Genomic DNA, 26,914 nt, shown 5'->3' with positions numbered 1-26,914 from the left:
GGAGAGGAGGAGGAGACAGCGTCGGAGGTGAGGCTCAGAGACGCTTCCAGCGAGACCAGCGGTGAGAGCTCAGGACCTCCCCTTGGAACGCCCACTCTGCGCAGAAAGCTGTTGCGCAGGGAATCAAGGAGGAGACATTCTGTCAACGAACTTTTATGTTGGAAGAAGTTCAGGAAACGCCCACTGACGGATTCTGCCAGTGATTAAGGCAGCCACGAACTTATGGCTGTCCGGTTAGGGAGAGTTTAAAACCAGCCACGCAACTGGGAGCGTTTTGGCGCTTACGCACAAGCAACCCCTTATCCCATTACAATTTCCCATAAATAGAGAAAATACAAAGCAAATTTAATCTCTCAAAACAAGTCTACTGCAAAAAAAAAAAGTAATTTGAGGCTGTTATTTCCAAAACCAAAGTTTGAGTAGTTATTTAATGAACAAAACCATGGGTTTCTGTATCCCAGCAAATTCAACAGCTTTTCAAAGACACCTGTTCCATCTCCCTCCATTTTTCTCAAGACCAGCATGTACCCATCGGCGGAGGAAGAAGAGCACGGGCATTGCGACGCGCCAGCACACACCCACCCCACCTACTCTCCACCCCCCAGTTCCGGAGCATGAAGCTCCGCCACTGCATGTATCCACCCACTGGAATCCTGACCCAGAAATCCCCCCTCAGATCATTGTTCCTCCACCACATTAAAAGCATGGGAATATTACCTTGCTTTTTACAACAGAAGACAAAGTCAGGATTATAGCAGACTCTTGTTGAAGATGCATATTCACGGTGGCCACATGCTAACTTGCATTGACCCTGACATTTGTTGCCTTCAGGCTGGACCAATCCTTGAGACACTTTGGAAAAACAGAGAAGATACCATCCACATCTTTCCATATAATGAGGGAGGGAAAATTAAGAGTCTTGTGTCTAAATACTATATTCTCAGTGGCACCAGACCATTTCCACAAAAACATCCACATGAGAAACGGAAGTTTTCTTTCCTCTGCTCTGTCTGCCAGCACCACTAAATCTGTTCCAAAGATTTATGTCTGTTCCAAAGATACATACGCTGAAGCGTATGTAACCTGAAGCGTATGTAACACGAGGTGGCCCTATATCTCAAAGAATTTCCCATAAATAGAGAAAATACAAAGCAAATATAGTCTCTCAAAACAAGTCTACTGCAAGAAAAAATAATATGAGATTTTTATTTACAAATCCAAAGTTTGAGCCGTTATTTGATTAACTAAAACCAAGAGTTTTTGTATCTCAGCAAATTAATCAGCTTTTCAAAGATACGGGTTCCATCTCCCTCTATTTTTCTCAAGACCAGCATGTACCCACTGGCGGAGGAAGAGGAGTGCGGTTGGCGTGCCCCACCCCTAGGACGCGTGCCAGCCCCACCCCACCTGCTGTCCATCACCCAGTTCTGGAACATGAAACTCCGCCACTGCATGTACCCACCCACTGGAATCCTGACCCAGAAATTCCCCCTCACATCATTGTTCCCCCACCACATTAAAAGCATGGGAATCTTACCTTGTTTTTTACAACAGAAGACAAAGTCAGGATTAGAGCAGACTCTTGTTGAAGATGCATATTCACGGTGGCCACATGCTAACTTGCATTGACCCTGACATTTCTTGCCTTCAGGGTGGACCAATCCGTGAGATACTTTAGAAAACAGAGAAGATACCATCCACATCTTTCCATCTAATGATCAAAGGACAATGAAGAGTTTGATGTCTAAATACCATGAGTCTATTCCCAGTGGCACCATCCCATTTCCACAAAAACATCCACATGTGAAATGTAGGTTTTCTTTCCTCTGCTCTCTCTCTGCCAGCACCACTAAATCTGTTCCAAAAAATTCAGAGATGACATGATTTTCTGGCAGTCAGGTAGTCCTTAACCTGCGATACTTGGGCCCACCATCACTCACATCAGTTTAGAGTAGAAAGGGTTTATTGTCTCATGGCAAAAGACAAGCATAAACATGCTAGCCACAAAAACTTTAAAAGATGTTGGTACATCATGAACTAACCTACTATAATACCGTTCTGGGCTTAGAAGTAAACCTTGTGAGATACAAGTATACAGAGGGATGCACAAGCATTTTGCCATGCTATACTGAACCATAAAAGATGTAACCTTCAGCTGCTCTGCTGATATGTTTCATTGAGCAAAAACTCAATTGAGGCTCAATTTGGTCAATTGTTTAGGCACTTTATCTGAACAAGAAATCATAAGTATCTCAAAGCATTTCCCATAAATAGAGAAAATACAAAGCAAATGTAATCTCTCAAAACAAGTCTACTGCAAAAAAAAAAAAAAGTAATTTGAGGCGGCTATTTCCAAAACCAAAGTTTGAGTAGTTATTTAATGAACAAAAACCATGGGTTTCTGTATCCCAGCAAATTCAACAGCTTTTCAAAGACACCTGTTCCATCTCCCTCCATTTTTTTCAAGACCAGCATGTACCCACCGGCAGAGGAAGAAGAGCACGGGCATTGCGACGCGCCAGCACACCCCCACCCCACCTGCTCTCCACCCACTGCATGTATCCGCCACTGCATGTATCCACCCACTGGAATCCTGACCCAGAAATCCCCCCTCAGATCATTGTTCCTCCACCACATTAAAAGCATGGGAATCTTACCTTGCTTTTTACAACAGAAGACAAAGTCAGGATTAGAGCAGACTCTTGTTGAAGATGCATATTCACGGTGGCCACATGCTAACTTGCATTGACCCTGACATTTGTTGCCTTCAGGCTGGACCAATCCTTGAGACACTTTAGAAAAACAGAGAAGATACCATCCACATCTTTCCATATAATGAGGGAGGGGAAATTAAGAGTCTTATGTCTAAATACTATGTTCTCAGTGGCACCAGACCATTTCCACAAAAACATCCACATGAGAAATGGAAGTTTTCTTTCCTCTGCTCTGTCTGCCAGCACCACTAAATCTGTTCCAAAGATTTAGATCTGTTCCAAAGATACATACGCTGAAGCGTATGTAACCTGAAGCGTATGTAACACGAAGTAGCACTATATCTCAAAGAATTTCCCATAAATAGAGAAAATACAAAGCAAATATAGTCTCTCAAAACAAGTCTACTGCAAGAAAAAATAATATGAGATTTTTATTTACAAATCCAAAGTTTGAGCCGTTATTTGATTAACTAAAACCAAGAGTTTTTGTATCTCAGCAAATTAATCAGCTTTTCAAAGATACGGGTTCCATCTCCCTCTATTTTTCTCAAGACCAGCATGTACCCACTGGCGGAGGAAGAGGAGTGCGGTTGGCGTGCCCCACCCCTAGGACGCGCGCCAGCCCCACCCCACCTGCTGTCCATCACCCAGTTCTGGAACATGAAGCTCCGCCACTGCATGTACCCACCCACTGGAATCCTGACCCAGAAATTCCCCCTCACATCATTGTTCCCCCACCACATTAAAAGCATGGGAATCTTACCTTGTTTTTTACAACAGAAGACAAAGTCGGGATTAGAGCAGACTCTTGTTGAAGATGCATATTCACGGTGGCCACATGCTAACTTGCATTGACCCTGACATTTCTTGCCTTCAGGGTGGACCAATCCGTGAGATACTTTAGAAAACAGAGAAGATACCATCCACATCTTTCCATCTAATGATCAAAGGAGAATGAAAAGTTTGATGTCTAAATACCATGAGTCTATTCCCAGTGGCACCATCCCATTTTCACAAAAACATCCACATGTGAAATGTAGGTTTTCTTTCCTCTGCTCTCTCTCTGCCAGCACCACTAAATCTGTTCCAAAGAATTCAGAGATGACATGATTTTCTGGCAGTCAGGTAGTCCTTAACCTGCGATACTTGGGGCCACCATCACTCACATCAGTTTAGAGTAGAAAGGGTTTATTGTCTCATGGCAAAAGACAAGCATAAACATGCTAGCCACAAAAACTTTAAAAGATGTTGGTACATCATGAACTAACCTACTATAATACCGTTCTGGGCTTAGAAGTAAACCTTGTGAGATACAGGTATACAGAGAGATGCACAAGCATTTTGCCATGCTATACTGAACCATAAAACATGTAACCTTCAGCTTCTCTGCTGATATGTTTCATTGAGCAAAAACTCAATTGAGGCTCAATTTGGTCAATTGTTTAGGCACTTTATCTGAACAAGAAATCATAAGTATCTCAAAGCATTTCCCATTAATAGAGAAAATACAAAGCAAATGTAATCTCTCAAAACAAGTCTACTGCAAAAAAAAAAAAGTAATTTGAGGCGGCTATTTTCAAAACCAAAGTTTGAGTAGTTATTTAATGAACTAAAACCATGAGTTTCTGTATCCCAGCAAATTCAACAGCTTTTCAAAGACATGGGTTCCATCTCCCACAGTTTTTCTCAGAACCAGCATGTACCCAGCCGCTGGAATACTGACCCAGAAATCCCCCCCCCCCATCATTGTTCCTCCACCACATTAAAAGCATGGGAACATTACCTTGCTTTTTACAACAGAAGGCAAAGTCGGGATTAGAGCAGGTTCTTGTTGAAGATGCATATTCAGTGTTGCCACATGTTAACTTGCATTGACCATGACATTTCTTGCCTTCAGGGCGGACCAATCCGTGAGACACTTTGGAAAAACAGAGAAGATACCATCAATATCTTCCCATGCACATAGAAAATATATATTTTTTAAAAGCGGTTGAATTTCTAAATACCATGGTTTGTATTCAATGAATTCATTCACATTGTAACAATGACTTCAACCTGAGGAATGGAGCATCTCTCGTCGTCTTTTTCCTATATCACCTTGTGCCATCCACAATCTGCTTATAAACCGATGTTCTTGCACAAGTGGTATGAGTTTGTTAGATACTACCCCAGAAGTCAATTTTTTAGAAGTTAGAATTGGCTGCCCATTTATGAAAATAAACGGACAGCTCTGCCTATTTCTTTGGTGAACAGGAATTTATGAGTTTGTCTATCCCAGCAAATCCAAGGACCATTAGAAGCCTCTCATTCAATCACTCAATCGGCTTCACTTTAATTCCTGTTGTAATAATTAGAAAGCAAAATATACTGCAATACTTGAGAAGACAATGTAAATAATTCCCATCTACCCACGTGTTGTGTGACTTACCTGGAAAACCCTGAATATATTATAGTTGTTCTAGCACAAAGAAATTTTTGGGATATTACCTGGATTGTGACAGCAAAAGACGAAGCCAGGAATAGAGCAGGAACATGTTGAAGACACCTTTTCACCCTTGGAACATCTTGCCTTGCATCTACCCACACATTTCTGAGCTGCAGCATTTGTCAGTTGTTTAGGTTCTTTATCTTGACAGAGAACAAGAGATCATCAACATATCAGAGCAAATAATAATAATAATAATAATGATGATGATGATGATGATGATGTAGGGAGAATTCAATCTATCAACAGTTCAAAGAAAGTTTTGTGAGGTTTCCATTTCCAAAAATAGCCAAAGAGCTCCTTTCCCTCTGGTTCTTTGATACATCAAAGCCATGAGTTTTTATATCCCTGCAAATTCAAGAGCTTTTTCAAAGACACTTGTTCCATTTCCGATTGCCCTACACAGGGCCAATATCTACCCACCCACTGAGATCGTGACCCAGAAATCCCACACATACATCATTGTTCCTCCACCACATTAAAAGCATGGGAATATTACCTCGCTTTTTGCAGCAGAAGACAAAGTCTGGATTAGAACAGGCTCTTGCTGAAGATGCATATTCACTGTTGCCACATGTTAACTTGCATTGACATTTCTTGCCTACAATGTGAACCAATCCTTGGGACACTTCAGCAAAGGAGAAAAGGAACCATTAACATCTTCCCTTATACATAGGAAAAAATGGTTCAATATCTAAATGCCATAGTTTTTATCCAGTGACATTGTCCCATTTTTTAACTCTCATCTGAACTCACATTATGGCTGCCTTCATGTCCCCTTGTTCATCACTGTTGCTCTATTGCATTAAAAGCATTTTACCTGGCCATTTGCAGCAGAATAGGTTGCCAGGAATAGGGCACACTACTGCTGGAGACACAAATTCTCCATCTATGCTGGCTTGGTCATGCCCCCAGAATGGAAGATAGCAGGATCCCCAAGGAGGTGCTCTATGGGCAGCTGGCTTCTGGTACCAGGCCCATTAGCAGACCAAGTCTGTGTTACATAGAGGTCTGCAAAGGTGACATGAAGGCAGCCATTATCTGGCTTTCTACAGCAAAGGAAGAAGCCAGGAACAGAGCAGGAACCAGCGAACAACACATATTCCCCATGGGAACATTTTGGCTTGCATCTACCCAAACATTTCATGGTCAATTCATGGGGCATTTTACCTGAGCAGAGAAAAAGAGGTCAGTAACGTATCAAGGCATTTTCCATTAATAATGTGAACATGATACATGCAATTCAGAAAAGTTCCAAAAAGTTCTAGAGAGCCCAATTTTGCCCATTTCTTTGGGTTCTTTTTATTATCATTAAAGATTTTTCTTGATTTACAAAAGTGTGCGCAATGTCGCTAACTTGTATATTTTTTCCCATGCAACATTTTTACAAGTCAGTTTCATTTGTTGAGACTGACATGGGAACAAATAGAAGAAGACACCTTCACCCTGGTTTGGCTCCCCTTTATCACATACACAGCCCAACAAGACAATGACAAAAATCTACCAACAGCATACAAATCAATATGGCTAACCTGATCCAAAACACCCACCCACCCCACTCACACATGAAAACAAAGCCCATTTCTTTGGTGAACCAAAACCATGAGTTTCTGTATCAAGAGCTTTTCAAGGACACTTGCTCCATCTCCCACTGTTCTTCATGGGACCAACATCTACCCACCCTCTGGGATCCTGACCCAGAAATCCCCACTTGAATCATTGTTCCTCCAGCACATTAAAAGCATGAGAACATTACCTGCCCATTTGCAGCAAAAGACATAGCCAAAGGCAGTGCAGACTTTCGCTGAGGATATACCGTATTTTTTGCACCATAACACTCACTTTTTTCCTCCTAGAAAGTAAGGGGAAATGTCTGTGCGTGTTATGGAGGGAATGTCTACGGGTGGCATGCTTACGGATTTTCCTCCTCTAAAAACTATGTGCATGTTATGGTCGGGTGCATGTTATAGAGCGAAAAACACGGTATATTCACCATAGGAACATCTTGGCTTGCACTGACCCCAACATTTCTTGGCTACACTGTGGACCAGTCCTTGGGACATTTCAGCTGCAGAGAGCAGCAGTCAATATATTCCCATATACATAGAAAATATATTTTAAAAAACAACAACAGCTCAACCTCTAAATACCATGGTTTGTATAAATTTTACTTCCATTTGCACAATGGTTCTTCACCTTCTTATCCTCTCCTTATAGAATCTTGGAATTGGAAGGGACCCTGGGGATCATCTAGTCGAAACTCCTGCAATGCTGGAATCTCAACTAAAGCATCCATGACAGATGGCACAGCCACTAGCACACCCCTGTGCCTGCCTGGCTAATGAGAAGATACTGTTGGATCAGGCCAATTGCTCATCTAGGCCACCAATCTGTTCTCACAGTGGCCAACCAAATGCCTATGGGAAACCAGAAAGCAGGATTCAAGCACAAGAACCCTCTCCCCTCCTGGAGTTTCCAGCAACAGGCATTTAGAAGTCTCCAGCAGTGGAGGATGCCTATAAGTGTTACAAGAGAGGGAGAACAATTTTCCTTCATCCACTTTCTCCATGTCATACATAATTTTGCAAAGTTGCCTCTTACTCGCCTTTTCTTTAAACGAATATTTCCAAATCATAGAACTGAAGAGTTGGAAAGGACCCTGCGGATCATCCAGTCCAACTCCCTGCAGTGCAGGAATATTCAGGTGTCCCATATGGGAATCAAACCTGCGACCTTGGCGTTATCACCACCATGCCCTAACCAACTGAGCTACCTGAGAAGCATCCCTGAAAATCCAAGGGCTGTTAAAAAGCCACTCATTCAATCACATATTTGGCTTCAGAGTAATTCCTGTCTACCATGCAATTCATTAGAAACCATGGAATTTCAAAATAACCCTCATTTGCACCCCCACACGTCCCTTACCCAGAAATCCCCCAATACATCATTGCTTCTCTAGCACATTAAAAGCATGAGAACATTACCTGCCCGTTTACAGCAGAAGACATAGCCAAGGACAGGGCAGACTCTTGTTGAAGATATATATTCACCACTGGAACATCTTGACTTGCATTGACCCCGACATTTCTTGCCTGCAGTGTGGACCAAGCCTTGGGACATGGTCAAAACAAAGGAGAAGAGGACATCAATATCTCTCAGCGTTCTCAATAAACATAGAAAACACGGAAAAGAATTCCGTCTTTGAGTACCATAAATGTATTTCCAGGGAGAAGTTCCATAAAGCTGTTTGTCATGATGAACCAGGATCCACAAGTTTGCGCATCTATAGAAGTTCAAGGGCTTCTAAAAGCTACTCATTCAATTCCTCATTGGGCTTCACAATAATTCCTGTCTACCTCACAATGGACTTTGAAATGCACTCATAGACATTGTAAATAACTTATCTGTACCCAGCCTCTGCACACCTTACTCAAAATTCCCAAAAAAATCATTGTTGTTCTAGCAGGCAAAAGGAATTTGAATATTACCTGGCTTCTCACAGCAACCAGGAGTAGAGCAGGGTCTTCTTGAAGGCACATTTTCACCATTGGAACACCTTAACCTGCATCTACCCAAACATTTATCAGCTACAAAGGGGAGAAATTGTTGGTGTGCTGTATGAAAACAGAGAAGAGATCAGCATCTCTAAGCACTTCCCATGAATGCAGGAATATTATTATTATTATTATTATTAGTCAGGGAACTGCCATAGGAGCCAAGAGTGGAGGTAAGGCTCCCCAATGACGCAGGAGAGGGGACCAGCAGGGGGAGAGAGAGCACTTCCTCTGGGGAAGGAAATCAGCATGACGCCAGGAAGAAAGGTGAGCCTGAGAGGGCTTCAGAGGGAGGGCTCCGAGACTCTTCCCCCGAGACCAGCGGGGAGAGCACAGGACATCCGCTAGGGACGCCCACTCTGCACAGAAAGCTTCCACGCAGGGAGGCTAGGTGGAGACCTGGTGTCAAAGAACTTTTATGTTGGAAGAAGTTCAGGAAACGCCCACTGACGGATTCTGCCAGTGATTAAGACAGCCACGGAATAAGGGCTGTCCAGCCAGGGAAAGGTTTAGCCGGACAACGCAGTCTGGAGCAGTTGCGGGTTACACACAAGCAACCCCAATTCCCATTACAGCAATCCGTCAGTCCTTGACGTTGCTTGTGCATAAAGCAGGACAGGCAGCACCATGAGTCAGACCGGAGGAGCAGGCGCCGGAGAGGGAGCACAGGGAGGACCAACTCTGGAGGAGAGAAACAGAGATTTGGAACAGCAGCTGGCTCTACTAGCGGCGCGGCTAGATGAAAGGCGGACTCAGGATGCCCAGGGAAAACCCACCCCCATCGCAAGGAAGGGACTGGTGCATAAGTTTGGGGGCAATCCCAGAGATTATAATGCATTCAAGACGGAAGTGCAGTACGCGCTGGACCTGCAGCATGATGACTTTGTGGACGATGGGGCGAGGGTAGCTTATGTGATTGGGCATCTTCAAGACGGTGCCAGAGAATGGGTCAGACCCCTAATGGCATCGGAGAATGCTGCCTTAAAGGACCTGAGGAAATTTTTTGGCGCCATGGACCTCATGTTTTCCAGTCAAGTGGAGCAGAGTGTTGGCATGACAACCGCATTCCTGAAATGCCGGAGCAACCTTCCCAGCCAGCGGAGTCCATGGAGATTGGAGGGGCGCGCGCGCGCGGAGTTTCAAACTCCAGCGAGGTTCGCAAAAGGGAGGGGAAAACGACCAAGAAGTGTTTTCTCTGCCAACAGCCAGGACATTTTGCCAGGGTCTGCCCTCAGAGAAAGGCATGGCAAGGAATGGTGGGGGCGGCTGGTAGTGAGGAGGAGGGGAATAATAAACAGCAGGGAAACGCCAGTGCTTGGCTGCCGATGAGCGGGCACAGCAGCCAGGCCAGCAACCAGTAAAAGTGCCCAAACCAGACCCCCCCCCCAAGCAGCCATAGCCATAGAGGTGGTACTAGAACTCCCTAACGGGCACCCAATCAAGGTGAAGGCACTGCTGGATTCAGGCAGTTCTTGCAACTTCTTTAGCAAGGATTTTGCACTGGAGCACCAGCTCCACGTGGTGCCTTTAGAACACCCCTTGCAGGTAACGACCATTGATGGGAGGGAACTCCTGGGAGGGGAAGTGACCCACAAGACCCCTCCCATGAAAATGAGGATCTGGCCGGACCGCCAATCATACTGGGGATGAGCTGGCTGGCACTGCATGATCCAGTAGTGGCATGGCACCACCGGACAGTCACTTTTGGGTCAGCTCACTGCTTGGAACACAGCCACGGGGGGGGGGGAAACCCTGAGGATGGCCATAGCCAGGGTGGCAGGGATGGCGGTAGGGGAAAAAGGGAGGGTACCACTGCAATACGCTGACATGGAGGATGTCTTCAGTGAGAAGGAGGCTGATAGACTACCCACTCATAGGCCCTTTGACTGTCAAATCAACCTACTCCCAGGGGCTCAGCTGCCAGTGGGTAAGCTGTATGCCATGTCGGACAGGGAGATGCAGGAGTTGCGGGAGTTTATTGACAAGAACCTGAAGAGAGGTTTCATTAGAGAATCGAGGGCGGTGGGGGGCAGTCCGGTGTTCTTTGTGGACAAAAAGGACTCCAAACAGCCGAGATTAGTCGTGGACTTCCGTGGGTTAAACCTGGTATCGGAACCAGTGACCTTCCCAATGCCCAGGATTGACGACATTTTAACCAGGGTAAGGAAGGGGAAAATTGTTACCAAGCTGGACCTTTGGGGGGCGTACAATCTGATTAGGATGAGGGAGGGGGATGAATGGAAAGCCACCATGTTCACCCCTCTGGGGGCGTTTGAGTACTTGGTTATGCCTTTCGGATTACAATCGGGCTCCGCCTGTTTTCAATCCTTCATGCACCACGTGTTGGGGTCCCTACTGTACAAGAATTGTGTGGCCTTTTTAGATGACGTGCTAATCTACTCGAGGAGCAGCATGTTAAAGACGTCAGGGAAGTGCTAAAGAGGCTGCAGGAGCACCAGTTGTGGGTCAAACTGGAGAAGTCGAGTTCCTGGGATACAGGTTGTCGGACAAGGGCTTAGCCATGGACCCAAGCAAGGTGCAGGCGGTGCTGGAATGGAAGACCCCCAAGACCCAGAAGGATGTGCCGAGGTTCCTGGGGTTTGGGAACTTCTATAGGAAGTTCATCAAGAACTTCGCCCACTTAACTGCACCCATCACCGATTGTCTCCGTAGCAAAAGGAAGTTCATATGGACAGAAGAGGCACAGCAATCCTTTGAAAGGCTAAAGAGGGCGTTCGCTTCGGAAGAGCAGCTCTTGCACGTGGATCTGCAGAAGCCAGTGAGGCTGGAGACAGACGCGTCAGACAGAGCGGTGGGGGCCGTACTGCTCCAGCTGGGAGACCAGTCCGACTGGAGACCGTGCGCCTTTTTTTCAAGGAAGCTGAGCAAGTCAGAACAGAACTACACGGTGTATGACCGGGAACTGCTTGCAATTTATGAAGCATTCCGACGCTGGAGACATTTGTTGATAGGGGCGCAGCACAAGATCCAGGTGTGCACGGACCATAAGAACCTGGAATACTGGAGGACTGTACGGGTCCTCAACCAGAGACAGGTGCGATGGGCTCAGGAGTTCTCCAAGTTCTTTTTTGAGATTCGGTACGTACTGGGAGAGGAAAACGTCAGAGCAGATGCCCTCTCCCGGAAACCGGAGTACTTGGAAGGAGAGGGAGCGCTGGAAGTACAACATGTGATACCCGAGGACCGATGGGTGTGTGGGGGAGTGTTGGTAGGGAGATGAGAACTAGCAGGGTTGACGAGGGACGACGAGTACGCCCAAACCAAAATCAGGGAGCTCAGGGACGCAGGAGAAAACAAGGGGGGTTTTGAGGAGAAGGAAGGGGCACTGTATTACAGGGGAGCATTGTACGTACCAGAGGGGGACTTGAGGAGAAGAGTACTCAAACAACTACATGACAACCCAACGGCAGGGCATTTTGGTCAACACAAAACCATGTTGCTTGTCACCAGGCAGTTCTGGTGGCCAAGAGTGAGGGAAGATGTACGGGAATACGTACGGGGGTGTGACTGCTGCCAGCGAGCTAAGTGGGAGAAAGCAGCACCCGCAGGGTTACTGGAACCCTTGCCCACTCCGGGAAGACCATGGGAGGTGGTATCCATAGATTTTATGACCGATTTGCCCAAGTCCAGGGGGAAAACAGCCGTCATGGTGGTAGTCGACTTGTTAACCAAAATGTGCCATTTCATTGCTTGCTCGCATGCAGTAACAGCAGAGGAAACAGCCAGGCTGTTTGTAGATCACATCTTCCGGTTGCATGGCGCCCCCTTGAGGGTTTTGTCCTACAGAGGAAGGCAATTTACTTCCAGGTTCTGGAGGAAGCCCATGAGCTTGCTGCAAGTCGAGGTGAGTTTCTCAACGGCCAGACACCCGGAGACTAACGGGCAAGCAGAAAGAGCGAATAGCATACTCCAACAGTACCTACGCTTCTATGTCAGTGAGAGGGAGAACGATTGGGTGGAAAAACTAGCGCTGGCTGAATTTGCTTACAATAACGCTGAACATGTGTCCACGGGAATGAGTCCGTTCATGGCCAATTACGGGTGTCACCCCAGGGCCTTCCCAGGGGAGGGGGAGGAGAGGTGGAGTGTGCCGGCGGCAGAGCAGTTTGTGGAATAAATGGAGGCCTTACGCCAACAACTTAAGATGAACCTGGAAAGGGCCAAGGAAGCGTACAAGAGGCAGGCAGACAAGCACCGCAGAGAAGGGGAAACCATAAGGGTTGGGGACCGGGTGTGGTTGTCAACCCAAGGGCTACCGTTCAAGGGAGGTTGTAAGAAATTACGGCCAGGGCGATTGGGACTTTCGTGGTAACACAGCAGGTGAACCCTGTGGCCTTTAGGCTCAACTTGCCGACTAACATGAAACTGCACCCGGTGTTCCACAGGTCCTTATTCTCACCATACCGGGAGGGAAGGGAATTTCCGGGGCGAGAGAGAGAGATCCCCACTCACCCACAGATGGAAGAAAGGGAACTCAGCGGTCAAGCCGCGGAAATTCACGATTCAAGGTGGAGGGGGAGACAGGTGGAATATTTGGTGGCTTGGGAGGGGGAGCCCGAGTCGGAAAACACGTGGGTTCCTGCAGAAACCATCAGGGATGAGTATCTTCGGGAGGAGTTTCACCGCAGGTTCCCAAGGAAGCCGAAACCACTAGAGAGGTTCTGGGAGGAGCAATTTGGCACCACGGATGATGAAGAAGAGTTTATGGGGTATCCAACCTCCGAAGAGGAGGGAGGGGAGGTATCAGAGGGAGAGGAATCGGACTGGGAAGATTGGCCAGCGGAAAGAGACAGCAGCAGGTGGAGAGCTATGTTTGAATCATCTGAGGAAGGGGATAGCTCTTTCCAGGGATTCCCAGCATCACCGTCAAAGGAACGGGCCGGGGGTGAGGAGGGCCCTGGGGGGGAGGTGGATGTCAGGGAACTGCCATAGGAGCCAAGAGTGGAGGTAAGGCTCCCCAATGATGCAGGAGAGGGGACCAGCAGGGGGAGAGAGAGCACTTTCTCTGGGGAAGGAAATCAGTGTGACGCCAGGAAGAAAGGGGAGCCTGAGAGGGCTTCGGAGGGAGGGCTCCGAGACTCTTCCACCAAGACCAGCGGGGAGAGCACAGGACCTCCACTAGGGACGTCCACTCTGCGCAGAAAGCTTCCGCGCAGGGAGGCTAGGCGGAGACTTGGTGTCAAAGAACTTTTATGTTGGAAGAAGTTCAGGAAACTCCCACTGACGGATTCTGCCAGTGATTAAGACAGCCACGGAATAAGGGCTGTCCAGCCAGGGAAAGGTTTAGCCGGACAACGCAGTCTGGAGCAGTTGCGAGTTACGCACAAGCAACCCCAATTCCCATTAAAGTATTATTAGAGTTCATTCTCTATCAATTCAATCTCTAAATACCCTAAACTCAGCTATAAAGTTTACAAAAGATTGCGATCTATAAACCAACAGTTCTGTTTGCCTGTTGCTTTATGAATCAAATCTATGAATTTGTCCATCCCACAAGTACAAGGGCTGTTAAAGGCCCGTCATTCTGTCACTCATTGGGCTTCACATTAATTCCTGGCTACCCCACAATTCATTAGGAAGCAAGGAACTTCAGGAACCAGGCAAAGACAGCATTTATAAACAACACCTACCTGTTTACCATGTGCTTTGCCCAAAAATACCCCAGTGCCTCATTCTTGTTCTGGCACATTAAAAGCAAGGTGATATTACCTGGCCGTTCACAACAGAAGACAAAGCAAGGAATAGAGCAAGCTCTTGCTGCAGAAACATCTTCATCACATTCTGGCTTGCATCATGCCCAACGTTTCTTGGCGATAGCATTTGCAAATCCTCCAGAAACTTTAGCAAAACAGAGGAAGAGAGTTTGCCAGCATCACAAGAAATTGCATGAGACACTGCTGGATTACATGGACTACAACATTATCATGATGGGAGACATGAACGGGGTGCTATCTACAAATATGGACAAGGCGCAGAGACAGTTTATAACTAAAGACGGCAGACTACCGAAAACCTTTTTTGAACTGACTGACAATATGGATTTGATTGACATTTGGAGAACTAAGAACCCCCTTGGAAGAGAGGGTACATTCTTCTCTGAAGCCAAAATGACATGGACAAGAATTGACCAAATATGGATAACTAGAGGACTGGCACCTAAGATACGAAAAGTGGAAATTTGCCCAAAAACTTGCTCCGACCATAATGCAGTAAAGATGGAGATGAAACTAACACCAATCAGTTCCTTTAGATGGAGGATGAATGACACCTTATTCAGAGATCAGGAGATTACCCAGAAGGCCCAAAAAAACTTGAGAGACTACTTTGAGGTAAATCTGAAAACCACGGTTGAAAAAAGAGTAATCTGGGACGCAAGCAAAGCAGTCATGAGAGGGTTTCTGATTCAACAGAATGCAATAAAAAAGAGAACTCAAAATGAGAAAAAAGATAAAATTTGGGAAAAATAAAAGAAGGAGAGAAGAAATTAAGAGCGAAACCAAAATCCCAAGAGATTCTGAGAGAAATTAAGTTATACCAAGTACAATATATGAAAGTGATAAACCAGGAAGTAGAATGGAAAATTAAGCAGATGAGACAAAAGACATTTGAATCGGCTAACAAATGTGGGAAACTGCTAGCTTGGCAGTTGAAAAAAAGACAGAAACTAAACACTATTACAAATTTAGAGGTGGAAGGAAAGAACATTCAGAATCCATTGGAGATTAGAAGGTGCTTCCAGAGATACTTTAATCAACTCTACACACAAGGGCCACAAAAAGAGATTGATATAGATCAATTCCTAAGAACAAATGGACTACAAAAAATCTCTCAAGAAAATAAGATAATGTTGAACTATAAAATTACAGAACAGGAGGTTGAAGGTGCCATTCAAAATATGCAGCCAGGCAAATCTCCAGGGCCGGATGGACTAACCTCAAAATACTATAAGTCTTTGAAAGATTGGTTAATCCAACCACTAAAGCAGGTTTGCAACGAGATTTTGGAGGGGGGAAAGGCGCCAGAGTCGTAGAAGGAAGCCTATATCACACTTATACCGAAAATTGAGTCTGAAAAGACACAACTTAAGAACTACTGCCCCATATCCCTGTTAAATGTGGATTATAAAATTTTTGCCGACATTTTGGCCAACAGATTAAAAAAGGTACTAGTTGAAGAAATACATAAGGACCAAGCTGGCTTTCTCCCAGGTAGACACTTGTCTGACAACACGAGGAATATAATTAACATCCTGGAGAAGTTACAAGTGAACATTAACACCAAAGCAGTTTTAATTTTCATTGATGCGGAAAAAGCCTTTGACAACATTTCTTGGAATTTTATGTAGAAAAATCTTCAGGGAACGGGGGGTGGGACAAGGGTTTGAAAATTGTATAAGTGCAATTTATTCAGAACAAAAGGCTAAATTGATAGTTAATAATGTGGTGACAGAAGAGTTTAAGATAGAAAAAGGGACACGACAAGGCTGTCCTATTTCCCCACTGCTTTTTATATTGGTCCTGGAGGTTTTGCTGAATATGATTAGGAGGGACCGTTTGATCAAAGGTATTCAGGTCGGAGCGAAACAATACAGATTGAAAGCTTTTGCAGATGACCTAGTTTTGATGCTACAGGAGCCAGATTCTAGTACGAAAAGGGTATTAGAACTGATTCAAGAATTTGGTCAAGTGGCAGGATTTAAGTTGAACAAGTCAAAAACTAAAGTGTTAGAGAAAAATCTTATACTGATTGAGAAAGAGAGGTTTTAGAAGGAGACAGGTTTGACATTGGTTAAGAAAGTAAAATATCTAGGGGTTAATATGACCACTAAGAACCTAAATTTATTTAAAGATAATTATGAGAAATGTTGGACAGAAGTGAAAAAAGATTTAGAAATTTGGTCAAATTTGAAGCTTTCCTTGTTGGGTCGAATTGCAGCTATAAAGATGAATGTATTGCCAAAAATGTTGTTTTTGTTTCAAGCACTGCAAATTGTGGACAAGATGGGCTGTTTCAAGAAGTGGCAGAGAGACATTTCTAGATTTGTCTGGCAGGGCAAAAAGCCCAGAATAAAATTTAAAATACTAACTGATGTAAAGGAAAAAGGCGGATTTGCCCTGCCAGACCTTAAACTTTACTATGAATCAGCAGCATTCTGCTGGTTGAAAGACTGGCTGCTTCTTGAAAACACAGACATTTTGGATTTAGAAGGTTTCAACAATGTTTTTGGGTGGCATGCATATTTGTGGTACGACAAGGTTAAAGCACATAAAGCATTTAAAAACCATATTGTCAGGAAAGCATTGTTTAATGTCTGGACAAGATATAAAGATTTACTGGAGAATAAGACCCCAAGGTGGTTGTCACCAATGGAAGCAAAGGCTCTGAAAAGACTCAATACGGAGGCCAAATGGCCGAAGTATTGGGAAATACTAGAACAAGAAGGAGACAAACTGAAATTGCAGAGTTTTGAGAAATTAAAAGATAAAGTGCGAGACTGGCTTCATTATTTTCAAATAAGAGAGGCCTACAATTCGGACAAAAAATTGGCTTCCAGGTGGAAAAATCAAAATTGGAAACAGAACTATTAGAACCTAAAACTAAGATACTATCAAGAATGTATAACTTGCTGTTGAAATGGAATACGCAGGATGGAATGGTTAAATCAGCTATGATTAAATGGACACAAGATATTGGTCATAATATTATGTTTGCGGACTGGAAACAGTTGTGGACCACCGGTATGAAATTTACGGCATGCAATGCCTTAAGAGAGAATATTATGAAAATGATGTGCAGGTGGTACATGACCCCAGTCAAGCTTGCAAAAATTTATCATCTGCCCGATAATAAATGTTGGAAATGTAAAGAGATTGAGGGAACATTCTTTCACCTTTGGTGGACGTGCCCAAAGATTAAGGCTTTCTGGGAAATGATCTATAATGAAATGAAAAAGGTGTTTAAGTACACCTTCCTGAAGAAACCAGAGGCCTTTCTTCTGGGTATGGTCAGCCAATTGGTGTTAAAGAAGGACAGAACATTTTTTAGGTATGCTACAGCAGCAGCAAGAATTCTTATTGCAAAGTATTGGAAGACACAAGATCTACCCACCTTGGAAGAATGGCAGATGAAGGTGATGGACTATATGGAGTTGGCGGAAATGACTGGCAGAATTCGAGACCTGGGAGAAGAGTTGGTGGAAGAGGACTGGAAGAAATTTAAAGACTATCTACAGAAACAGTGTAAAATTTATGAATGTTGAAATGATGTTGGATTAAAAATAAGTGGCATTAGCGATAAAGTTAGAAAGAGTATGCAAAAATGAATTGATGGATGAAACTATTTGAGTTGCGATATGTTAAGATATAAAGTTAAAGATGATAAATTGAAAGAGGGTAAGGATTTGCTGATTTGATTGTGTAAATGGGAATACAAAAAGGGGAGGTGTGAGGGGGTCAAGGAAATAAGGTAATGAGCTTTAAAGTTAGAAAAAGAATAATGGATTTCTTCTTTTTTCTTTCTATTTTTATCTATTTTTGTTTTTTGTATCTTGTATTTTTCGGTTTTGTGTTTTCTCTCTTTTTGCTGTATTTTGTTATGATTTTGTAAAATCTCAATAAATATTTATTTAAAAAGAGAGAGAGTTTGCCAGCATCTCTATGAATTCACTTTCAGATAGTCACATTAAGCTGCCATTTAAAAAAAAACAAAACAGGAGCATTCTTCGTCATATTCAAGGGCTTTTAGAAACCACTCATTCAGTTTCTCATTTTCCTTCACAGGACCCCCTATATGCTATACGAAGAAAACCTCCACATTTACCACCCTCCACTCCTTTGGAGGAAAGTGCAGGGTATATTTTTTTAAAAAAAAATGATAACACTAATCCTTCTTGTAGCACATAAAAAGCATGGGACTTAGTGCTATGGCAATAATTTCAAATTGTGTCCACTGCCCCAAACCATCCCATGCCCCCATCCCCAGTTGTGGGATGGACAAGAATAAATCCCTTGAGGAAAATCACCATGGGAACATTTTCTTATTTATTTCTTTAAGAAAGATGCAATGCCTTTCTGCAAGAAATGTCTTCCTCCTTCTGCACCTTACCCAGAAATCCCCCAGTAAATCATGACTATTTTTGAGCATAAAATTAAAGGATGCTACCTGGCAATTTATTACAATAGTTCTTTTTCTAATCGCAAAGAATAGGTTTTTGCCATAGCAACATATTCGACATATAAACAACTTGGTTTGCGTCCTTCCCAACATCACTCAGCTGCAGTGTTGCCTGAAGTTGGGAGTGCTCAAATAAATAGGGATCCTCAATATTGCTGAGCCTTTCCCCTTCCATGAAGGCACCCCATTTCTGATATTTCCAAAGAAATTGGATTCTAATTCTAGAACAGCACAGTAGGAAAAAACAAGGTAATATTCCCACCATTTTGAGACAATATTGGGTCAAATAAACAAGTGGCCTCATTGAACAGGCTGGTTGGTTTTATCACCGCCGATGTGCCCTGTGCATCTCACCTGAAAAAGTCAGGAGTGTTAAAAAATGGCATAGAAGTAGAGGATGGAAGGTCTTCATAGCTGAACGTTGGGTCTGCGCATTCTCTTTGGATGTGGAAGAAGCAGAAGAATTTATACTTCATTAGGATGCACAGGCAGCAAGAGGCCCACACAGGAAACCTCACTGGCCATTGAAAGATTGTTTGTTCCACCAGGTACTAACAGTGGCAGCTGTTAGCACACCCTCAGAATGTTGATACAAGGTGTTCTTTACATTTGGATGGCTTTAGAAGAGGTTTCTTTGATGGTTCCAATTATATCCCCCCCCCTTCTTCCCAAAGGAGCCCAGGGCAGCAAACAGATCAATAATTGAAACAATCTAAAAACAATTAAAAACCTTCTGAAAACAGCTAAGAACATTCTGAGAACAGCTGGGGGTACAAAGAGCAGAATGGAACATATTGCCATATGTTGTGGACACGTAGTTATGCTGGGGAAATGATTTTTAGACTAATGGCAAAAATCTTGAAATATGAAGTTTCCATATATCCAGCAATGATATTGCTGAACTATACATCACCTATCATAAGGAGAATACATAAAGAAATGGTTAATGGCTCAAAACTAGAAAGTTACATACACTTCTTGGAGAAAATGGTTTAATAAAGTTTGGGATAATGGCTATAATGGCAGAAATAACGTCTAAGTGAGAATTGCAGGCAAATATAGAAATCGTTTCTGGGGAAACTGCTTGCCCCTTATACAATATTGTCAAGAAAATAAATATCTCATGAGAAAGCAAGTTCAAGTTAGTTTTGAGAGTTTTTTTTAAAGAAACATTATAATTCATAGTTTTTCCTTAATTTTTTTTTAGCTGAAGTGATTTTTTTTCCTGCAATGCGTGTTGATTATAGTTAATAACTGTCAAATAATTAAATGAATTACAAATAAATAGATTAGATAGATAGATAGATAGATAGATGATAGATAGATAGATAGATGATAGATAGATGATATAGATGATAGATAGATGATGATAGATAGATAGAGATACATAGATAGATGATAGATAGATAGATAGATAGATAGATAGATGATAGATAGATAGATAGATGATAGATGATAGATAGATAGATAGATAGATAGATAGATGATAGATAGATAGATAGATAGATAGATAGATAGATAGATAGATAGATAGATGATAGATAGATAGATATAGATAGAATGATGATAGATGATAGATAGATAGATGATAGATAGATAGATGATAGATAGATAGATAGATAGATAGATAGATAGATAGATAGATAGATGATAGATAGATGATATAGATGATAGATAGATGATGATGATAGATAGATATAGATAGATGATAGATAGATAGATAGATAGATAGATAGATAGATAGATAGATAGATAGATGATAGATAGATAGATGATATAGATAGATAGATAGATGATAGATAGATAGATAGATAGATAGATAGATAGATGATAGATAGATAGATAGATAGATAGATAGATGATAGATAGATAGATAGATAATAGATAGATAATAGATAGATGATAGATAGAGATAGATAGATAGATAGATAGATAGATAGATAGATAGATGATAGATAGATAGATAGATAGATAGATAGATAGATAGATAGAGATAGATGATAGATAGATAGATAGATAGATAGATAGATAGATAGATAGATAGATAGATAGATAGATGATAGATAGATAGATGATAGATATAGATAGATAGATAGATAGATAGATAGATAGATAGATAGATGATATAGATAGATAGATAGATAGATAGATAGATAGATAGATAGATAGATGATAGATAGATAGATGATAGATAGATAGATAGATAGATAGATAGATAGATAGATAGATAGATGATAGATAGATGATAGATAGATGATAGATAGAGATAGAGATAGATAGATAGATAGATAGATAGATAGATAGATAGATAGATAGATAGATAGATAGATAGATGATAGATAGATAGATATAGATAGATAGATAGATGATAGATAGATAGATGATAGATAGATAGATAGATGATATAGATAGATAGATAGATAGATAGATAGATAGATAGATAGATAGATAGATGATATAGATAGATAGATAGATAGATAGATAGATAGATAGATAGATAGATAGATAGATGATAGATAGATAGATGATAGATAGATAGATAGATAGATAGATAGATGATAGATAGATGATAGATAGATGATAGATAGAGATAGAGATAGATAGATAGATAGATAGATAGATAGATAGATAGATAGATAGATGATAGATAGATAGATATAGATAGATAGATAGATGATAGATAGATAGATGATAGATAGATAGATAGATAGATAGATAGATAGATAGATAGATATAGATGATATAGATATAGATATAGATAGATGATAGATAGATAGATAGATAGATAGATAGATAGATAGATAGATAGATGATAGATAGATATAGATAGATGAGGAATTTTCTTGTGCATTTACATGTGTAGGGAGAGCTTCTCTACATAAGGGGGGGGGGGTCCATGATTGTCAGTGTTCTGTATCGTACATTGGAATGTGTCTCAAACCCATTGCCCACACACCCCAGAATGAAGACGTGGGAGACAATATTGTGGCAAAAATACATGATTTATTCATGGTACCTTGAGGATCCATCACCATAAACACAAGCTGTTCCAGTGTGGGCAGATGGAACATGTGGAGGCAGAAAGACAAAGACTGCCTGTCTCCCACCCTGGGCAAAGCCTCCTTGAACCAGCTCCATCGCCATCAAAGCGAGTGGAGGAAGATTGGAAAAAGTTTAAACTATATCTTAAGAACTGTTGTAAAATAGAGGAGTGATAAAATGTCAAGGGGAAGGAAGATGCAGAATTGCAGCTAAAACTGTTTGATGATTTAAGGTGAAATTGAGAATGACAATGAGTTTAAATTTAATTGGCAAAAAGGGTTGTTGAAAAACTGTAAAATAAGGATGCAAAAAGGGTGAGGTATGGGGAAGTCCGAGAAACGAGGCATATGAAAATGAGGTTAAGAAATGATATTTTTTGTATGTGTTCGTATTTGTTGATGTTTGTGTGTTGTTGTTGTTTAGTGTTAAAAATTGGAAAATTAATAAAAAATTATTTTTTTAAAAAAAAAAAACAAAGCGAGTGATGTGAGTCTATTAAGCCTATCATTGCTAACCGGCCATACAGGAGAGCACTGGGTGTGTAGAGCCTGAATTGCACATCTCACCCTCACTGAATGCAGGGCCCAGACCCTAAGAGTACCAGGCTAAGCAGCTCCATCATCCAGTCAGCAATGGGAAGTTGCTGGAGAAATGCCCTTCGTCCAGGAGTCCCTTAGGGTGTGTACCAGTAGGGTACAGGCTGATTTACATGCACATTGAAGTAGAAATTCTGCAAAACCAATTTTCAGGGAGGCCAGTGTCATTACGCAAGATTGCAGGCTGACCACAAAGCTGGTAGGAAACAGTTTGGGAGGAATCTGACTGTCAGAGTGAACATCTCCAAGCAAAGTGCAAGGAGGGTTCTGCATTTGGGGGGGAGGACTTGGGTTGAATAAGTGTTTTTTTAGGAGTATGTTTGGATGTAGGAATGGTGAGGTGGTGGTGTGGCAGGAGGCGTTTGGCTAGAGAACAGGGCAGGCTTGGGGGCAAATGTTTCAGTTTTTGCAGACACAGTCTCTGGAGTTTGAATTGCTTTGGAGGATACTGCTTCGGAGAGATCTTCCTTCATCTTGGAGAAAACCCCAAATCTGTCTGTAATAGCCCACGTCAGTTCTTGACCCAGGATTCATTCAAATCCGACACGCACAATCAGGTAATGCTCAGCACTGAAAGCTTCAATACTTCCCAGTGTGTCATTAACATTAGGTACCTGTTCCACCCTGCCTACTCCCCAAACTAGCATTGGGGCATGCAATTTTGATAAGGAACACAGTGTAGATGAAAGGGCTTAACAGTCCACCTGTGTGAAACAAATTCCAGTAAAGAAACAAACTACTGGGAGATCAGTCTGTGCTGGGCCGGTCTCATGCCCACCAATTCAACAAAATTGTGCTGGTTGGAGCCGGTTTTTTGTCACATGAAAGATAAGTCTCCAATGGTTGCCTACCCAGATGATAAATGGGAAGAGTGCAGTTGCACTCAGATTATGCTCGTAGGCTTCCTTCGGGCATCTCTGGTTTGATACAGCAGGACTTTCCTTACGTTTTGATGAGTTTTCAGCTATTAGATGTGACTTTGGTGTTGTTGTTTAGTCATTTATTCGTGTCCGACTCTTCGTTACCCCATGGCTACACCCCCTCTGGTGTAGGTTTATTTTTAAAAAAATGAATGATGTTTCTCACAGGTTAAAAGGGAAGCATGCTGCCAAAAATGTACGAAGGGTGGCAGATGCCAGAGATCTGAACAGCAACTAGACTTCCATGACACTCCTCCTTTCTTGGAAAGAGATGAAGTGTTCTTCTCTTGACTGCCAGGAAAGAACAATTCCACCTTTGTGGAATCAAAAGCATGGTAGAAACAGAAAGAACAACAAGTCATGTCTGCATTCTTTGCAGATTGGGTTCTCTTCATTTGCAGTCATTAGGAAAGGGCAAAATAGTTTCTCTCCAGGACAAAACAACAGAGCAAATGAGGTGCCACTGACAGTTTATCTGTGAAACGGTTTTGTTTTATTGGGAGCAGAAAGTCAAAACATTATTATAGACAATGAGAAATTTTATTTTGGAGATGAGACTGCTACTACGTGGGAAGTTTGATTTCTCAAAGGTTTTCCAGCAAGTTAATAAATTCTTTCAGATCACCAGTCCAACATATTAGGTGCATCAAGTTGACAGTATCGAAGAGGTCCATCTTTTAGGAAGGAACTGGTGCCATTTAGGATTTGCTTAGACTGGATAATATATTATTTGCCCTGGTAAACAAAGAAGAACAAGATCAATGTAACCTTATCAAACAGGCCAGCATCTCCAGGGTCGGTTTACCCACAGGCACTAGGGGTGCGGGGCACCCAGGCGCCAGGCTCTCAGGGGCGCCAAGCCGAGAGCCCAGCGCCATGATTTGGAGCCGGGGATTGAAGAGCCAGGCCAGCTGACAGCCGCTGCTGAGTGGAGCAGAACCCGTTGGAGCGCCACAGGCTTTTTCTGCTTCAGGCACTGAGGCAGCTGGCTGGCAGAAAGAGAGCAAAAAATAACCCTTTATTTATACTTAGTAAGGGAATGAAGGTGGACAAGGAACAACTTACCATATTTTTATAGGACGTACCTGACCATAGGACTCACCTTGTTCTCCCCCTCTCTGCACAGTGCCCCTTCAGCGAAGTTGCAGGAAAATGGAGCCCGTTCCCCTTTCAGGCAGCTATCCCTGAAGCCTTCAGAGCGCAGCACGAGTTCCCGCTGCACTCTGGAGGCTTCGGGTTCCTTTTGCTGAAGCCGGGAGAGCAAGACTCTCCCGGCTTCAGCACTGACCCCTCTGCACTTTGGAGGCTTCACGTTGCTTTCACTGAAGCCAAGGAGCCTGCATTTGCTCCATAGGTCGCACACACATTTCCCCTTAATTTTTGGAGGGGAAAAAGTGTGTCCTATAGAGCGAAAAATACGGTAGGTCTCTGCAAGGGGACCTGTTGCCAATGGAAAGAGTGACTGTTCCACTTTCACCAGTACAAACGCTAACTGCTACTAACACCCCCTCTAAACAATGTGTTCTACACAGTGAGGGCGTTGCTCTTAAATTTAGAGTAAATTTAGGGTAAAGAAGGCAGCCCAGCTTCTACAGATAAGAACTTTGAACTAAAGCCCTAACAGCCCAGTTCTAGTCTTGAAATAGCGCCTTCCCATTGCTGTTTCCAATGCAGTATCACTCTCAATAAATGCTAAACAGTCTGCAAGGCAATAGAAGCAACTGAAGGAGCAGATTGGGAAAGGCAGCAGACCTCCCACACCATTAGTGGGGAATGCATTCTCTTTTTGCACAAAGGACTCGAGGGATGCAGGCTAGGAAGCACAAAAACAGGTAGGAAAATGGTCACCAGAGAATTGCAATAAATTACCGCATTTTTCACTTTATAGGATGCACTTTTCCCCCTCCAAAAATTAAGGGAAAATGTTTGTGCATCCTGTGGAGTGAATGCAGTCTCCTTGGCTTCAGCGAAAGGAATGCAAAGCCTCCAAAGCGCAGAGGGAGCGCTCCCTCTGTGCTCCAGAGGCTATGAGTTGCTTTCGCTGAAGCCTGGAGAGCGAGAGGGGTCGGTGCGCACCAACCCCTCTCGCTCTCCAGGCTTCAGGGATAGCCGCCTGAAGCCTTTAGAGCACAGCGGGACCTCCCGCTGTGCTCCAAAGGCTTCGGGTGGCTATCCCTGAAGCCTTTGGACAGCAGCGGGAACTCACGCTGCACTCCAAAGGCTTCGGAGTTAGCTGTGCAAAGCCTCCACAGGGCAGCAGGGTGCCTTCACCCCGCTGCCATGCGGAGGCTTCAAAGGCTGTCCCCGAAGCCAGAACAGCAAGACGGAGCACTGCGCAGCCTTCATCCTGCTGCCCTCCGGAGGCTACGCGGGCTGTCCCAGAAGCCTCCGCAGGGCACAAGGATGAAGGCTCTCCGTTCCCTGTGGAGGATTCACACGAAGCTAGACCAGCTATCCCAGCGGCTATTCCAGAAGCCAGAAGAGCAAGAGGCTATCCCAGAAGCCAGATCCCTCTTGCTGTTCTGGCTTCTAGGATTCAGAATTTTTTTTTCTTGTTTCTTCCTCCCCAAACTAGGTGCGTCCTATCGTCTGGTGCGTCCTATAGAGCAAAAAATATGGTAAATGTGCTGTAATAGACACAGGCAATGGGACTGGTGACTTCAGAGGCAGCCTTTTGTAGAGCCAAGCATAGACTGTGCCTCAGGTTGCAAACCTGGGAGAGAATTATGTCACTTCATTGGAGGCTGATTGGAAACTGGCGTGGGTGCAGCAGCAAACCCTGAAGGGATACCTTAGATGGTTATTTTGAGCTCATGGGAATGTTTAATGCTTTGATTAACTAAGCTGTTCTGGCACAGCAGCCATTGTTGCAGAGCAGACTTTGGGTGCTTATCCACACTGACCATTGGCTCCACTCTTTCTTGACACAGGTCCATGTCCAAGCGCTCCACTTTTTGCTCCAGAGTTTTCCCTGCAAAAACCCGCTCTTTATAGCTGAAGCGCAACAAACTACAATTTGGGTTTTCCGTGGATTAACATTTGCTCTGATTCAGCTTTACAGAGTAGGTTTTCACTGGGAAAGCTGCGGAGCAGAGAAAGAAAGAAAGAAAGAAAGAAAGAAAGAAAGAAAGAAAGAAAGAAAGAAGGTGCTCAGAAACAGAGCTTTAAAGTGCAGACCATGCCTGGGAAGCACAAGAGAAAGGTAAGTGTGAATCAACCCTGGGAATGACTAGAATATCCTGACTGTAATGAAACAGTGAGTGAAGGTCTATTGGAGCAATGCAGAAATCTAAACATTACTCCTTGGTGTCTGGTTTTTAAGACATAGGCTGTATCCCGTACCCTCCAAGGTGCTGAGCCCAAAAATCGGGATGCCATCTTCTAAGGCTGTGCTCCCACATTGAGTCAT

General features: G+C 43.3%; 1 protein-coding gene across 1 annotated transcript; it reads right to left on the bottom strand.

Moving 5' to 3' along the window:
• Nucleotides 1–353: 353 nt before the first annotated feature.
• Nucleotides 354–26,914, bottom strand: LOC309338631 (uncharacterized protein; the record flags this gene model as incomplete). The annotated part of the gene is made up of 11 exons (XM_081855951.1): nt 354–367; nt 718–852; nt 1,538–1,672; nt 3,478–3,612; nt 4,498–4,632; nt 5,202–5,342; nt 5,699–5,827; nt 6,020–6,088; nt 8,253–8,309; nt 8,688–8,813; nt 26,848–26,914. 11 exons carry the CDS (start codon nt 26,912–26,914, stop codon nt 354–356), a joined length of 1,143 nt encoding a protein of 380 aa, XP_081712077.1.

Source organism: Podarcis erhardii (assembly GCF_964252035.2).
Source record: "Podarcis erhardii genome assembly, chromosome: 3".
Lineage (NCBI taxonomy): Eukaryota > Metazoa > Chordata > Lepidosauria > Squamata > Lacertidae > Podarcis > Podarcis erhardii.
The sequence above is the reverse complement of the archived record's forward strand: the minus strand, read 5'-3'. Positions and strand labels throughout refer to the sequence as shown.